Here is a 15,254-nt window from a genome sequence, read left to right as displayed (position 1 = left end):
TTTCTTTCTTTACATAGATTTTCTTTGACTCAGCCAACACGCGTGTCGGTATCGGTGCTTAAAACTATTTGTTTTAAAAATTACCCTGGAAAATATGACTACAGGAAACAAGAGATTAAGCTATACAATTCAGTATAAACTAGGAGTGTTAAACTACGCCAAAGTGCATGGAAACAGAGCAGCAAGGCATTTTGGTCCACCACCTACCAAAAAAATTATACGTACTTGGCGACTGCAGGAAGATCAACTGAAAACTACTAAAAAACAGAAATATAACCTTCGATGCCCAGCTCCATCTTGGCCTGAACTTGAAAATGCCGTAAAAATGTGGGTGAGAGATAAGAGGAAATCTGGGATAAATGTTTCAACCAAAATGATAATCAGTAAGGCCAAAGGATTTGCAGAAAAACATGGGAATCAAAACTTTTCAGGGTCTGAGGGCTGGTGCTACAGGTTCGTGAAAAGGCAAGGCTTATCAATGCGCACAAAAACAACTATTGCACAGAAAATGCCAGCAGATAATGAAGTGAAAATACTAGCATTTCATAGGTTTGTTATAAATGCACTTCTTTTGAGCTTGGTCAAATAGGAAATATGGATGAAATTCCACTCACATTTGATGTACCATCCAACAAGACTGTGAGTATTAAAGAGTCTAAATCAATAACCATAAAAACCACAGGTCATGAAAAAACCCAATATATGATAGTTCTAACATGTTGTGCTGATGGGCACAAAACTACCGCCATTTTTCATATTCAAAAGAAAAACTCGTCTGAAAGAAAAACTTCCAACGGGTGTAATTGTTCATGTTCAGGCGAAAGGCTGGGTGTATGAAGCGCGAATGAAACTGTGGTTACAGAACGTATGGGCTAGGCAACCTGGTGGATTCTTAAGAAAACCCTCTATTTTGGTTTGGATTAGTTTAGTGCCCATAGAACTGAAACCATAAAGAATAAAGCGAGAGAATTAAAAACCCAGATAGCCGTCATTCCTGGTGGACTGACTAGCCAATTGCAGCCTTTAGATGTTTCGGTGAATAAGCCATTTAAGTAAAAAGTGCGAGAACGATGGAACAAGTGGATAGTAGACCCACATCATACCCTCAGGGAGAATGAAGCGGCCCTCTATTTTCCAAGTGTGCGAGTGGATAAAGAAAATCTTGGGAGGACGTAAAGGCTGAAGTAATTGTTAAGCCCTTTAAGAAGTACGAAATCAGTAATGCTCTTGACGGAACAGAAGACGACGCATTATTCGAAGAAGGCGATACTAGTGATGACGGAAACAGTAGTGATGACGATATTCTCGTTTTCAATGATGATGATAGTGAAAAGGATTTTTATAGTTATGAAAGTGATTAAAGTCTAATTTCATGATAGGCAATGCTTTCCTTGACTTTTTTTTTTTTTTGTTGTTGTTGTTTCTGCTTAATTTTGTATTATGTTTGATTGCTTGCCGTTCATTAATTTATTCATTATTGAAATTTACATATCATGTTCAAAATAGCTTGCCGTTTGTTAATTTTCATTAATAAAAATATGTTTGGTAATTGCATTCAATGATTGTTTATTTGGCTTTTACAAAACGTGAGAACATTTTAAGTTATTGTGGTATCACACTGCCGCACGTACTATTGAAACTTTTTTTCTTTGTGTGTGTGGCCTTCTAAATAAGGGTGTGTCTTATATGCCAGTGCGTCTTATATGCCATCAAATACAATAGTTAATAGTCATATGTATATTTGCATCTTTTTTTGGGGGGGAGGGGAGTATTTAGTTAGAATGTTGCACCCAAAATATTATTATGTAGTTATGTTTATTTTTCAAGTATGCTATCTAACATAGACACAAATATCAGTTAAAAATACCTCTTAATTCTGCTTTTACATTTTTTAAATTCCTAATATAGTTGCGGCACGCAATGAACTGGAAGTTGATCTGTCAGCACTATCCTCATCTTCAGGGCAGTTGTTTTTATTTTATTTAGCTTATAATTCCTCACTAAATGTGTTTCATCTCAATGTACTCCGATATAATTTAAATCAATTTCCTCGTCATTATAAATATCATGAATAAACATCAAATAGTTTTCTGGTTGCAATTTTCTAATTTCGACTTGTGCCAAAATACCGATGTTAGAACAATGCTATATATAAATCCAATATATATCCTAAGTCGCGCTGTCGAGGCATGGAAAACACAAGTTAAATTTCGACAGTCATCCCATTTTTGTTGTGCAAGGTGTGCATTAATGTTTGTTCAACCTTTTCCAACATAATTTCAGCTTTGCTGCATGATATTAATTTAGATTAAAATAAATTAATCTAATTAATTAAATTTATTTAGATTTTATCAGTTCATATGTTCGTCAGACCAGTAAATGCATTCTGTTTATTTTAAAATTATTAACTGAAATTATGTGAATTTTAGTGAGTGTCTCTATGTTGGCAAAGAATTCCAGTTTTGAATAAAATTTGAGTATTTCAGTTTTAGACATTTCAGTTCTGTTTGAGGTAAAAGCTGAAATATTCGCAAATTTTATTCAAAATCAATTCAGGAAGTGAAATTCTTTGCCAACAAATGCCTAATTTTTAGTCTTCAATGGAGAGATTACATTTATTTATTGTACCGTTTTTGTATTATTGAAATGTTAAATGTACATTGGTGGAAGATTAAATCCCAACATTAAGAAGGAATTGTGCTAAATAAATTAAATAATGGGAAGAATCCGAAAGATGATGCCTATTCAAATTTTGTGCTAGACCAATGAGTGTGGCGCTAGTAGCACCACTATGGTCATGCAAATTACATTTGCTTTAAATATGCAACGTGAACTTCGTGTGCTTTATGAATTTTTTAATTGGACACTTTGAGTGAAATTTGAGTCAAGAATGTCCTTAAGGAGAATGCAATATCAACAGCTTATTGGACTTACTTTGGGATTTCATTTTCCATCAGTGTATTTTGTAAACTTATATTTCTGCTTGTGTTTAATTAATGTTTAATTCAAATTTTGAAATGCTATATATTTTATAGGCAAGCTCTTCTTGGGAAATATGATGATGATTTTCCTCTGAGAAAAACTGGTATGTTTAAAAAATCAAGTATTTATTTTCTTTCCTTGAATTTTCTTTACATATAGTTAAAACTTATGTTTTTAACATAATATTAATCATCAAAGTAGAAATTATAAATACATAATTTTATAACTGTGTGATAAGTATTTAAAAATCATTTGATTGTTTTTATAGTCCTCAGTATTTAATCATCTATGCGATACAAATAATGTTATCATATTTTGAAAAATATTTATGAGAATAATGCTAAATTATTAAATTAAAGGCAAAGCAACAGTCTTATGTGTAGTGTGGATTTTAGTCAAGACTTTATTGATTTTGAGGGCTAACAGGTATAGGTCTCTCTTCAGCAGGACCAAAAAAATCTTGATTTTTTCCTAAATTCGAAGAATCTGAAACCAGATTTCTTTGCTCCTGATGAAGAGTGACCATGTCTGTGTGCCTTTGAAATCAATAGTCTTAACTAAAACCTATGCCAAACATATGGTTGCTTAATTTTATATTTTACTTTGGCATGTTTATCGTCTGTCTTGAAGACTAAATAACTTAACTGAAATAAAATTGAAGGCTGAGAGTAATGTGGCCTTTTTTTATGCATGCTGCATGCTGACTAACAGTATTTTTTCATCTTAAAATTGTAGTAATTGTTGCATGATTTGTAAATGCTGCATCTTTAATATAGTAACTTTTTTACATTTAAACAAGCATAAAATATACAAATTTTAATGGTTGTTTTATTTAAAAATTAAAAATATGATTTCATTTTTTCTTTATGCAGAGATTCTGATTTTTTAATACATATTCTAAATGATTTGTGTTCTTTTCATATCATATCTATTTCTGTATTATATAAAAAAATCATTCAGGCACTTGTATGAAAATAGATAAAGATGTGAATGCAAAGAAAAAAATGTTTTGTTGCTAACAGGCTTGTGGTCTGTATTTAGAGGAAGAGTTCCTTTCTTTATAATGCTGCCTTTTACGAAGTTCATAAGTTATGCACATTATTAAATTATCAAGAAAACTTGTCTAACATAATTCAAAATAGATTTAAAAATTTTACTGTATGTATTTATGACAAATTTAGTTTTCAATAAAAGTTGTACTTAGTAGTTTTAGCCAATTTTTTTCTTATGATGTATTGTACGTAAATTCCATTATTGTTTTATTATTTTTATAGTCCTATAGTTTATTATTTTTATAGTGAGATTGTTATATCACAGCAAGTAATGATCTTATTATTATTGCATTTCTTTATATTCTAGCCGGTCTTAATCATAGAACATTCTTCCACTAAATTATATTCTTTTTACTGAATTTGTGTATTTCTCTGTGTATTTAAATGCATTCGATAATCTGTTTTATATTCTATTCCATGTGATGCTTCTTAAGTTTATTCTTTAAGTTTATTTAGATGTAGTAGTCTTGATTGGTATATGCTTTGATAAAATAGAATGTAATTTAAAATGGTGTCAAATTGAGTTCCATATTTGTTTTAAAATTTCACTTTATTTGAACTTTAAAAAAAGGCAGCATTATTATAGTATGAATGCTGCATTTGTGTGCATTTGTCAATGAACTAACAGACATGCTGTGTGACGTGTGCTCTTGCATCATGCCATTTATAGCATCTGAACCTAACCTCAAAGTCCGCTCGGTCTTGAAACAGAAGGTCATAGACCGTAGAAGTAGTCCTCTTCTAAGGAGAAAAGACAAGGGACCTGGACCTATAAAAAGAAGGACACCATTGTCAAGTATGTTAGATTTTTAAGTTTTTAAATATTATACATCCATTTCAAGTTATGAGGAATTTTGGCCACTTTAATGGCAGTTCATGCCGGAAGAATATTCTTTTAAATGTTTATGTGGTTAGAACTTTACATCCAGATTTTAAGAGTGGTATTTCCTTTTAGGATGTAATTGTAATTTGGTATAATTTGCAAAATAAAATTGCTCAAGCAAAAAAGTTGGAGTAGTAACTGTAGTGTGTATATTCTTTGGAGCAGTACAATCAGTTTAATTTTCTTTTATACAAGAATTAAATGTTATGTTGCTTGTCTACAGTAGGATAAACAATATATGGTAAGTAATTAGGAAAATTATATGTATTCTAAATTTTTTAATATACATTTATTTGCTATTGATTTTTAAACTAAAGCTTTTAAATACATCATTTATTTTTGTACAAGAAAATTGAAATTAACTCTCAGTTTTTGTAAGTAAATATTGATGTGTTTCTTATATATTTTTTCAATAATTTTTTAACAAGTTTGAAAGCAGTTTAAGATAAAATAAAGTACTGATTTTTTTCACTTGAAAAGGAATTTTTAATGTCAAATGTAAAAGTAATGAAAGAAATTCATCGAGGTACTTTTAGGTAAATATTTACTGCTGAATTGTTTTATATATATTGAACATGGATGAAACTTTCCTTTAATAAATTAATTAACTTTAATAAACTTACAAGTAATTTGTATGATAGCATTTACTTCATAAAAATTTTTCTATAATGACAACTTTATTCAGATTGGAATGCAATTTTTTATATATAGTTAATTTATTGGTTTTGATTCTTTGAAAAAACCACACTTTTTTGTGACAGTTAAATATTTTATTGAAGTATGAAAAATTGTTTATATAGTTTTGTTTTAGACTCCTAAATTATTTGATATAGTGATAGGAACAAGCAGTAATAATACCTTTAATTATTGAGTAATGAATTAAAATATGTAAAATTAAGGAGAGATTCGGTGTATGTGAAAGAAACGGAAGCAGTAGAGAGGCGTATAGAACGAACTAGCTGGTTTAATCTGATTCTTATTTCCAGAAAGAAAGATGTATGTGTGTACTTACGTGAAACAAAAGCCTATTGGATTATTAAATTGTCTGAAAGTATTATTCTTAACAATATTGTGATCAATGAGTGAAATTAATGCTGTTATGTGTGTTTTTAATGCATTTGTAGTTAGTATTGAGCTGTTGAACAAAAGCATGCTTTTACTGTGATGCCTGCTGAAATAACCAAATAATAACCTCATTTTTTAAAAAAAATTTGTTTTGTTTTTAAGTTCTAGGTAGGTATTTGATTTATTATCTGTTATATAATTGTTAATTGAATTTTAGCTCTGACAGTATGTTACAAGTTTTAATCATTATTATTTTTTTTTTTTTACATTTCACAATTTTATTGCTCAAGAATTTAGTCAATATTTGAATTATTAAAATTTTAGTAGACTAGATGATTTTGCTATGGTTTTAATGAAAGTTAAAACACTCGGTGAGTTTTGAGAAAATTGTAAGAATTTTTTAGAGGGGTGCAACTCTTGTACATTTTTTACTTATTATTGTATGAAGTAAAAAGGAAGTATTGCAATCACGAAAAGTTTCAGGCAGCATATTTCAACGAAAATATCCATTTTGACTGCTATCGAATGCAATTTAACGATGTTTTTGCGTGATATCTGTACGTAAGGACAGAATAAAAAACTCGTTTCCTCCAAAAAAAATTATAAAACTGCTTTAAAATTATTTCTGAAGAGAATTTTTCGTGGCGTCTGTACGAACGTATGTATCTCGCATAACTCGAAAACGAGTAGCCTCAGAATGTTGAAATTTTGTATATAGGGCTGCTATAACATGTAGATGTGCACCTCGTATTTTGGTTGCAATCGGCCCTGCCAAACGTATATAAATACTATATTTATATATATATATCTACTTTGTTACTCGGCACAGTGATCTCAGTTTCTTTACTCTTATATGTTTGTAAATTGTACATTTTTTGCTTTAAAAATGATTGAATTATGCTGTTCTTATCTTCCGGTTAAGGTTTTTATGCCTTTCGTAATTCTGGAAGCAATATTTGTACAATTATCAACAGTTTAAAAGCTGTTAAAGTGCGGTTAAGTTTTAAATAACGTGGCGGACATATTTGTTTACATTTGAAACAGCAGAATTGTAGATTTGTTGCCAATCTAGAGAGACTAAGCTTCGCAACAACAAAAATAACGCCTTCATTTATTATTGTGAATTAAATCATGCTTAATCCTTTCTGGAATTTTTTCGAGGAAATAAGTGTTTAAGATTTACTTCATAATTTTTAATGCAGATATTTTGAGTTTTTATGTATTTTTGCCTTGTCGCGAAGTGAGAACTGAATTAATTGAATGAGAAATACTAAATCGTCTGTGAAAAACTGTTTCTTTTCTGTTCTTTTTGCTTAATTTCTTCCATACATCGTTCTAGCTTTATTATAGTACTTGAATAGAACATGTAGCAATGATAATTCTTGAAATGATATAAATTTTGTGCATTCAGAGTGTCGTTATAGTAAACAAATATAGTGAATTTTAAAGAGTGCATTTATTCTATTGTGGTTCGTGCGCTGTCGACGAAGTAGATTTAAATGAAATTCAAGAAACAAATGCATATAATTTAATATTCCGTACAAGGAAGTCATGTGGTGTACACATCAGATTTTTTTTAATCAAAAAATGTATTTCATTTAGTTTGGATTATTTTATTATCAAGGGGAAGTAGTAGTTTATATCCTCCCCTTCCCAGTAAATCTGTATGTAGTATCTGTTAACAGTCATCAACTACTGACGAAAAACATTGTCAGAATCCATTGACCAAGACAGGTCCAGATACCTCTTTGTTGTTGACAAGGCATGATAAATACCTCATTAGGTGGGTGTCCGAGCTGTAAGAAGGATATTCATGGTGGTTAATGAGGCAAGTTTTTATTTTGCTAACATTTTCACTACATGATGTGCATATCATATAAAACATTCAATTGAAAATATATATATATCACTGCTCTTCATAGAATACTACAGCACACATTGACCAAATGGCCAAAACCCATACTTCCTGCGTACTTGTATCAGAGAGAGAGAAAGAACTAACAATAAGCCAGCAGTCCAAGCAGAAAATATATACGGTACAAAGTCCATAATCCGGACTCGTCGGGACTTCGGCGATTCCGGATTAGGGGTTTTTCCGTATTATAGATCATCAGTTTAAATCTGGTAAGATGGCATGCAGAAATTATACAGTTAAAAATATGAAACCGTAATTCATGAGATAAAGAGCAATTATGATCCAAAGGGTATCAAAATTTACAAAAAAAAAGCTTAATATTTATTTGTTTACTTTATTAAACATTTCTTTCAATGTAAGTTGTTTAAGTTGCTTTGTTGTTTTTTGTGCTAATACTTTCTCTTTAATAAACAGACATAATGTCTTGTTCAGTTACAAAGTTCCACTGTTCAAGTCCTGTAATTGCTGTGTCGAGAATGGCGACTAACTTGTCAATCGAATTTTTTTCGTTTTCAATAACCTCTCTGTCAGTTTCTTCACTATCGGAAGCGGTATTTTCTGGCTCTAGAACCATACTACATTGCCCTCCGTTACTTCATTGGTGATTTTGGGGCATTGTCGTCGCAATGAAAAACTTATATATCATCTTTATTTATTACCGCTTCTCCACATTTCTTTACAAAAAAACCAATAACTGGAAAACTTCACCTTTAGTTTGCGATGTCCGAAAACCTTCAAATTCGCGACTATCATCTTCATCGTCCTCACCATGAAATTTGGTAGCTGGCCGTAAATTATGCCAAGCATTTTTTAAAGTATCTGGAGACATGTCCTCCCAACGTGCATGCATAAAGCATACAAAAAAAAAAAAAAAAAAAAAAAAAAAAAAAAAAGGTTTGTGGTTTTGAGGTCCGGATTATAGATTATTCCGAATGTCCAGATTACGGACTTTGTACTATATATATATATGAAGGTTAAAATTCCTCTTCCTCCTGACCATCTAGAGAGGAAGAAATAGTTTACTTGGATTCCTAATATGCCTACATCTTTAATGAAGCCAGAAATTAAAGTAAAAATTTAATTGACAGTATTACTCAAAATAATTCAAAAAAAAAAAAAAAAAAAAAAAGAAAGAAAAGAAAAGAAAAGAAATTAAAAAAAATAATGTCACACGAAAATTTGAAACATTAAACGATTAGAGTGTAAAATAAAATTTTCATAGTAGAAGATATTTTGCACTGCAAAAGAGCCACTTCCGCCATGCCCCCCGTGACGCAGCTGTTGGAGAAATGATCTTCCGCTTAATGGGAGCTATGTCTTCAGAATTTTCTGACTCCAATTTAAAATTTCAAAACCCTGAAATTAGTTTGGTATTCTGAAAATTAGTTCCGTTGTCATCGGAGATTTGTAATATTCTCCTCCATCTCGCTATAAATCTTTTGGAGGCATGTATGAAGCCTTCTGTTGACAAATTGGTCACCAGCTACACGTGTCTACCCAATATATGTGAAAATGATGATCGGATGTCTTCTTCAGAAAGAGAGGATCACATAAATTAAGCCCATAAATTTTAAAACGTTCGAGTCCCTGACCCAGTGAAATGGCATGGCAAGATGAATGGCAGAGTGACAAACGGTTTTGACATAAACATTTTGCATTTCATGCATTTTGATAATTTATTTTGGATGTTTGATTTTTCATAATAACAAGTCCTTTGACAGTACCTCAGACATCACAAAAATTTTCTAATTGACCAAAGAAACTTCTCTGCCTCTTTCTTTTCTTCAATAGAAATTTTGAATGGAGAAACATAATTTCTATTTCTGCATTTTGATGCAGATTTTTCCATTCAACAAATAATATTTACAGATCTACAAAGTTTTGAATTTCTTTGAAATTACTTAAATTCATACTTTTAAACATGTAAATAATAATACTGCAGTTTTCTTCATTTTCTTAAGGACATAACTAAGTCTTCACTTGGAACCTTTTCCAACTGGTCCAGTTATTTTTATGTCCTTTAATTATTTCAGGCTATAATTTAAGTTTGCTTAGCCAGCAGTAAATCCCCCCCCTTGAGAACCAATCGACCTCCTACCAACCCGTAAGAAATGCATATTTCAAATAAAATTTGGAGGGAAAAAAATTATAGTAATTACATTCGTAAGTTCAGAATTTTATTATTATCATTTAATTTAAGACTAATAATATACACGTAAATTAAAAATTTTGCATTCAAGATTTAGTAAGCATTGGAAACGTCTTTGATTACTCCTTTTAACAGCATTGATCAGGGGTGGCCAAATTTCATGCCGATAATAGACGCTTGTTGGAATTAGTAAAGTTCGAGAGCCGCAATCAGATCTTCCAAAAGCCCCAAATCCAAATTACATCGCTAGCCGAGAAGGGCTAGCTATTTCATTTTGGCATTTTTTGTCATCCGCTATAAAATGGCGTTTCACGTTTCAAATTGTTGCCACCAAATAGTAAATCCCTGCATTATATTCAAAGAAATTGAATAATGAAGAACCTGCATGAATGTATATACGTGTTTCTCGGACTGTGAAGAAACGACGGTACCTAGAGGCATCCAATTTTAAATAACATAATTCTCAACTCGAATATAGGCATCTGAAAGCTCGAATTTGGAATTTGTTTTATTATCTATTTCATATTTCGAAAAATAAAAACTTCGACGAATTTTTTATTAACAAACTCGACGGTTTCAAAGCAGGCACCGCTCTGCGGGGAAAAGGACTTTTTATCTCCAGCGCGCGGAACTGTGTATCGGAATTTCGGGCAATTTAAAATCTGAAAGTTTCAGATGTTTCACCTACCCTCAATTTCAAATGGAAGGAAACATGTGATTCTTAATAGTCATTCAATGACAGTTTGCGTTCAACATGTGATGATACATTACTGCGTTGTTTTGAGGTGTATTTGTTTGTCTTGTTCCCATAGTTTGATGCAGTAAAAAATGCTCTTTTCAGATTTCGGTACTCCGATTCTTCCGTGATTATTGTAAATGTTGATTAATGACAGCTTAATGATGCTTATGAAACTTTGTGTCCTTAAATTTGTACGACAGCGACTCAGAACGATTTTCTGCTGCCTCATAATTTCCCCGCATGCTCCTACCATGGCAAGTAAGACATATATCTACTGCCTGAAATTTTATGGATTTTGGAAATTTGCTAAATGTAACATCACTGTGATTGTCATCAGATTTATTAGAAATTTCCAAAACTGTCACTTGCTGTAGATTTCTCAATTTGTATGTCGAATCAACTTCTAAATTATTTTTAACTTGTATCAAGTTCTGCATTAAATGTTTCTGATGTATGCATTATATGCATTTTCTTTTCCTCTCGCAGTGACACGTCAGTTTAGTTTCCATCACTGCTAATGATTCAGAAATCCAGCAGACCCTTCGCCTAAAGTGCCCACAAAGCATCCATCCATGCATTCGAAGAGCATCCACAAGCAAATCTTCGAAATATTTTCCTTAAATTTGATACAGTCAGTAAAATAATATTTAATGCTTTTTGAATTAATTTTTTGCCTGTTTTCTGAATGCCTGCTTTCAGAACAGTCCACAGGCATGCCTTTTCTAGGATTCGGAACTTATGAACGGACCGGATCAAAATGTCGGCAAATGGTCTCCGAGTTTTTGTCGCCAAATACCATCGCCCTCTTGGCGATATCTCGCCAATTTAGCGTGATAGCCATTTACTTCATTGTTAAATAGACTTTCCCTGTAACTTTGTTTTACCGGCGGAGCTTTGCATTTTTGAGACTGAAATATAATAAAATTATGTAAGAGATACTATGATTTACATATAGATATAGTGTCACTAAAATGTGTACAAAATTTGTAATGATACATATATTTTATTTGAATTATAAGAGCGCCATCATGCACGCGAAAGCCGCTCTGTGGCCTGCATTGCATCAGACACTGACCCAAACAAAAATCCAGAACTATTAAAAAAAGTAATAGCATGTAACCTGCTTATTAAATAGTAACAGAAAGCATTTCAATTAACTTTTTTTTTTTCATTTTCCGCCTTTAATTACTAGATTTAAAATGGATTCAGAAAAGTTTTTTTTCCCCCCTTTCTCTTGACATCTTGTGCGTACGTACGTATGTATGTATCTGCCATAATGAAAAACAAGTAGCCAAGTTGAAATTTTGTATATGGGACTGTTACAACATGTAGTTGTGCACCTCCCTTTTTCGTTGCAATCACTCTCAACAGACATATATAAATAAATATATATTCCCACTCTGTTACCCGCGTCGCTGCTCCTTTTTGTTAATCTGAAAGCAATAGTTGTAGAATTATCAACAATTTAAAAGTTTATTTGTGTGTGCCCATTTAAAAGTGGAGTTAAACCTAACAAAGCCACTATTTGTTTACATTACTGTTAGTAGAATAGTGAATCAAGTCAGCTGTTGCACCAACTTCAGAGTCTTTTTGCCCAAAGAGCCCACCTGCGGTCGAGCTTTAACGTTGCTGAATACTGGTAGTTCCGGTCGGAGGTGCAAATTCCAGGAACGGGATGGCTGGCTGCATGGCGTTTTAGAAGTTTCCCCCATTGTGTACGTATATACGAGCCAGTTTCCCATAAAAAGCCGTCCACGAAGGCATCCCTTCCCTTAGGCAGATAGCCCTCGAGGCTTTCCCGTAATCACATTTTTGACCACTGGAATCAAAAATTAACTTTTAGTTTTGGGCACTGAAGATTGTGTCTTCTTGTCGTTAGTCGAATTCATTTGGGCGTAGAATCTCTAATTTTAATTAATAATTTTTTTAAATCTGTTTTTAAGTGCATTTGGTGTTTAAGGTTTCTCTTTATTTTACAATATTTAATGAAGATACTTTGAGTGTTTATATATTTTTGCCTTGCCGCGAAGTGAGAGCTGAATTGACCGACTTAGAAATATATCTGTAATGAAATTCGATGAAACATGTTTAAATGAAGTGCAGGAAAAAGTGTGTATAATTGCATAGGCCAGACAAGGAAGTCATGTGGTGCCCGCATTAGATTTTGTTAAATCTAAACTAAACCTAACGCGTTTTTTCCATAGAGAGTCAACTTTGAGTACCTCGATATTGCCATACTCGCAAAGTTTACTGTATTGCACGAGCGATTGCAAATCTGTGGAATATTCCGTAATTAAATTTATGTACATGCATAAATTTAAGAACAGTATAAATTTAACGATTTGGGGTCGGTTAATTAATGTTTAAAATGTAGAAAGTATTTTTTAAGTGTTCGATCTGATCTGATAGCCTCTTTTTTTTTTTTTTTTTTTTTTCTGGACTATAATAGGTCTGCATCGTGATTTTCGTGATAGAAGGGCTTTTGTAAAATTTACAGGGGTATTGATTTCTATTCCTCTTCCACTACTTCTCCGAGTCCGTCAGCCGTGGTGGGTTTGCGCTTAGAAAGAGCATTTTCCAAGAGACCAAAGGTACACTAGTTCATATAAGTGAAACGTCAGGGGACTTCGCAGGAATACTATGTGCAATAACTCTATCAGTATTTGTTTTTTCGAGGAATGCAGTGGTACTTTTCGAAGTGTGACTTGTTGCTTTGTATTGATCAACTTTCACTCTTTGAAATCATTGAGATTATGAAATGAAATTTCTTCTATAAATATCGCACGTAAAACTTTGTCTTGTTACTCGATGAGAGATAATTTTAATTCCCCCTCCCCACACATACACACACTGTCCTTAGTTTAATTTCTTATTGTAAGAAAATACCTGCGACAGTCTTAATCCTCTTACTGAAACTTCCTTTGCGTTGATGACAGAACCAAATTTGTACAGTTTTTCCTTTCCGTTTTTGATAGTAAATAGATTTTTTTCCCCCAGTCATTTAAGTAAAACATATTTCCATTTATCTCCTGCTAGTTTTCGTAGACGTTTCTAGAAATTGCTGTGCGTTGAACCTTATGCCTTGACAAAAACTGTGCTGAGCATTATGTTTTTTAAGGTTGTTAAGTCTTGTTTTATTATTAACCCAAAGGAGCGTTTGCTCAGAAGGGCTATTAATTTCGTTTTGGCATTTTGCGTCGATTCACTTTTCAAACTGTTGCCACCAAATATCATCGCCCTGCGTTATACACTGCTGACCACCCAAATTGCAACACCAGAAAAGACAAGAGATATCACAACAAAATTTATGTAATAGATAACATGTTGACCAAGTATCTCAAATGATTAAATTTATAGACTTCTGTGAAGTGTGGTTCCTTCCATAATCAGTAGCCGCCCATTGTTGGAGATCACCGCTGCCACACGCCTCGGCATTGATTCAAAGAGACTTTGGATGCATTCTTGGAGTACAGCAGACCAAGCAGCTTCCACACGTTGCCAAAGTTGATCTGGTGTGGCAGCTTGGGATGTAATCTAGGTCAATCGTTCAGCAACCATGGACCACATGTTTTCTATCGGCGAAAGATCCGGAAAGCGATCCTGCCAGGGAAGCAGTTCAGTCTGGCGATTGACAAAGAACTCTTGGACAATGCGTGCCACGTGTGGTCGCGTATTATCCTGTTGAAATATGGCTGTGGGCAAGCCCTGAAGGTAAGGAAGGACAACTGGCTCCAACACCTCGGAGATGTAACGCTGGCTGTTTAAAGTACCGGCAATGCAATAAGAGGAGTATAATACCTGGTGCAAGACCAGTGTGGCGGTGCAGTTGTTGAGCATCCTCTCTCCACAGTGTCTCCAGACTCCAATCCGACCATCGTGGTGTTGCAGACAGAAGCGTGACTAGTCAGTAAAGACAATTTCATTCCATTCTGCCGTCTACATCCTTCTTTCATCGCACCATTGGCGGCGGAGACGTCTGTGGTTCCGCGTCAAGGGTAGACGAAGCAATTAACGTCTTGCGGACAGACCACTCTGCTGTAAACGGCGTCGAACGGTACGCGCAGACACTGAATGATGCGCTACAGACTGAATGGGCTGTGCTATGGTTCGCGATGTGACTGAGCGATCCGTCACTGCCATGCGCACAATGTTCCTGTCAGCACGTGAAGTGGTGCACTGAGGTGGATGCGATCGAACACGTCGGTCCGTCGTACCCTCCTGCATCCTACGGTAACATATCCGCATTACAGTTGTTTGGTTTCGTCCAACACAACTACCGATTCCCTTGAAAGATAATCCACACTCTTGGTAGGCCACTGTCCTTCCTCTTTCGAACTCGGATACTTGATCAAAAGATGATCCCTGTTTACTACAAAGCATATATTTTTTTTTTTTTTTTTTTTTTTTTTTTTGAAAAAACCACAAGAAAAACACAATTACCGAACTTGAAATCTTCGAAAACTCTAAGC

The 15,254-nt window shown here is 33.3% G+C and overlaps 1 protein-coding gene across 7 annotated transcripts in view; it reads left to right on the top strand.

Annotated features, from left to right (window-relative positions):
- Positions 1-15,254, top strand: part of HDAC4 (histone deacetylase 4) — a 406,413-nt gene that overhangs the window by 317,774 nt on the left and 73,385 nt on the right. For 6 of the 7 annotated variants that reach the window (XM_085819634.1, XM_085819632.1, XM_085819633.1 and 3 more), the window contains 2 exons: positions 3,036-3,085; positions 4,705-4,830. In XM_085819634.1, coding sequence (XP_085675760.1) covers positions 3,036-3,085; positions 4,705-4,830 — 176 coding nt within the window. The remainder of the gene's footprint in view (positions 1-3,035; positions 3,086-4,704; positions 4,831-15,254) is intronic. The other variant, XM_085819635.1, reaches the window with a different exon arrangement.

The sequence above is a fragment of the Stegodyphus dumicola genome, chromosome 6, assembly GCF_044657685.1.
Source record: "Stegodyphus dumicola isolate Sdum_Otavi_A_Nest chromosome 6, ASM4465768v1".
Classification (NCBI taxonomy): domain Eukaryota; kingdom Metazoa; phylum Arthropoda; class Arachnida; order Araneae; family Eresidae; genus Stegodyphus; species Stegodyphus dumicola.
Note: the sequence above shows the minus strand (reverse complement) of the source record. Positions and strands in the feature narration are given on the sequence as shown.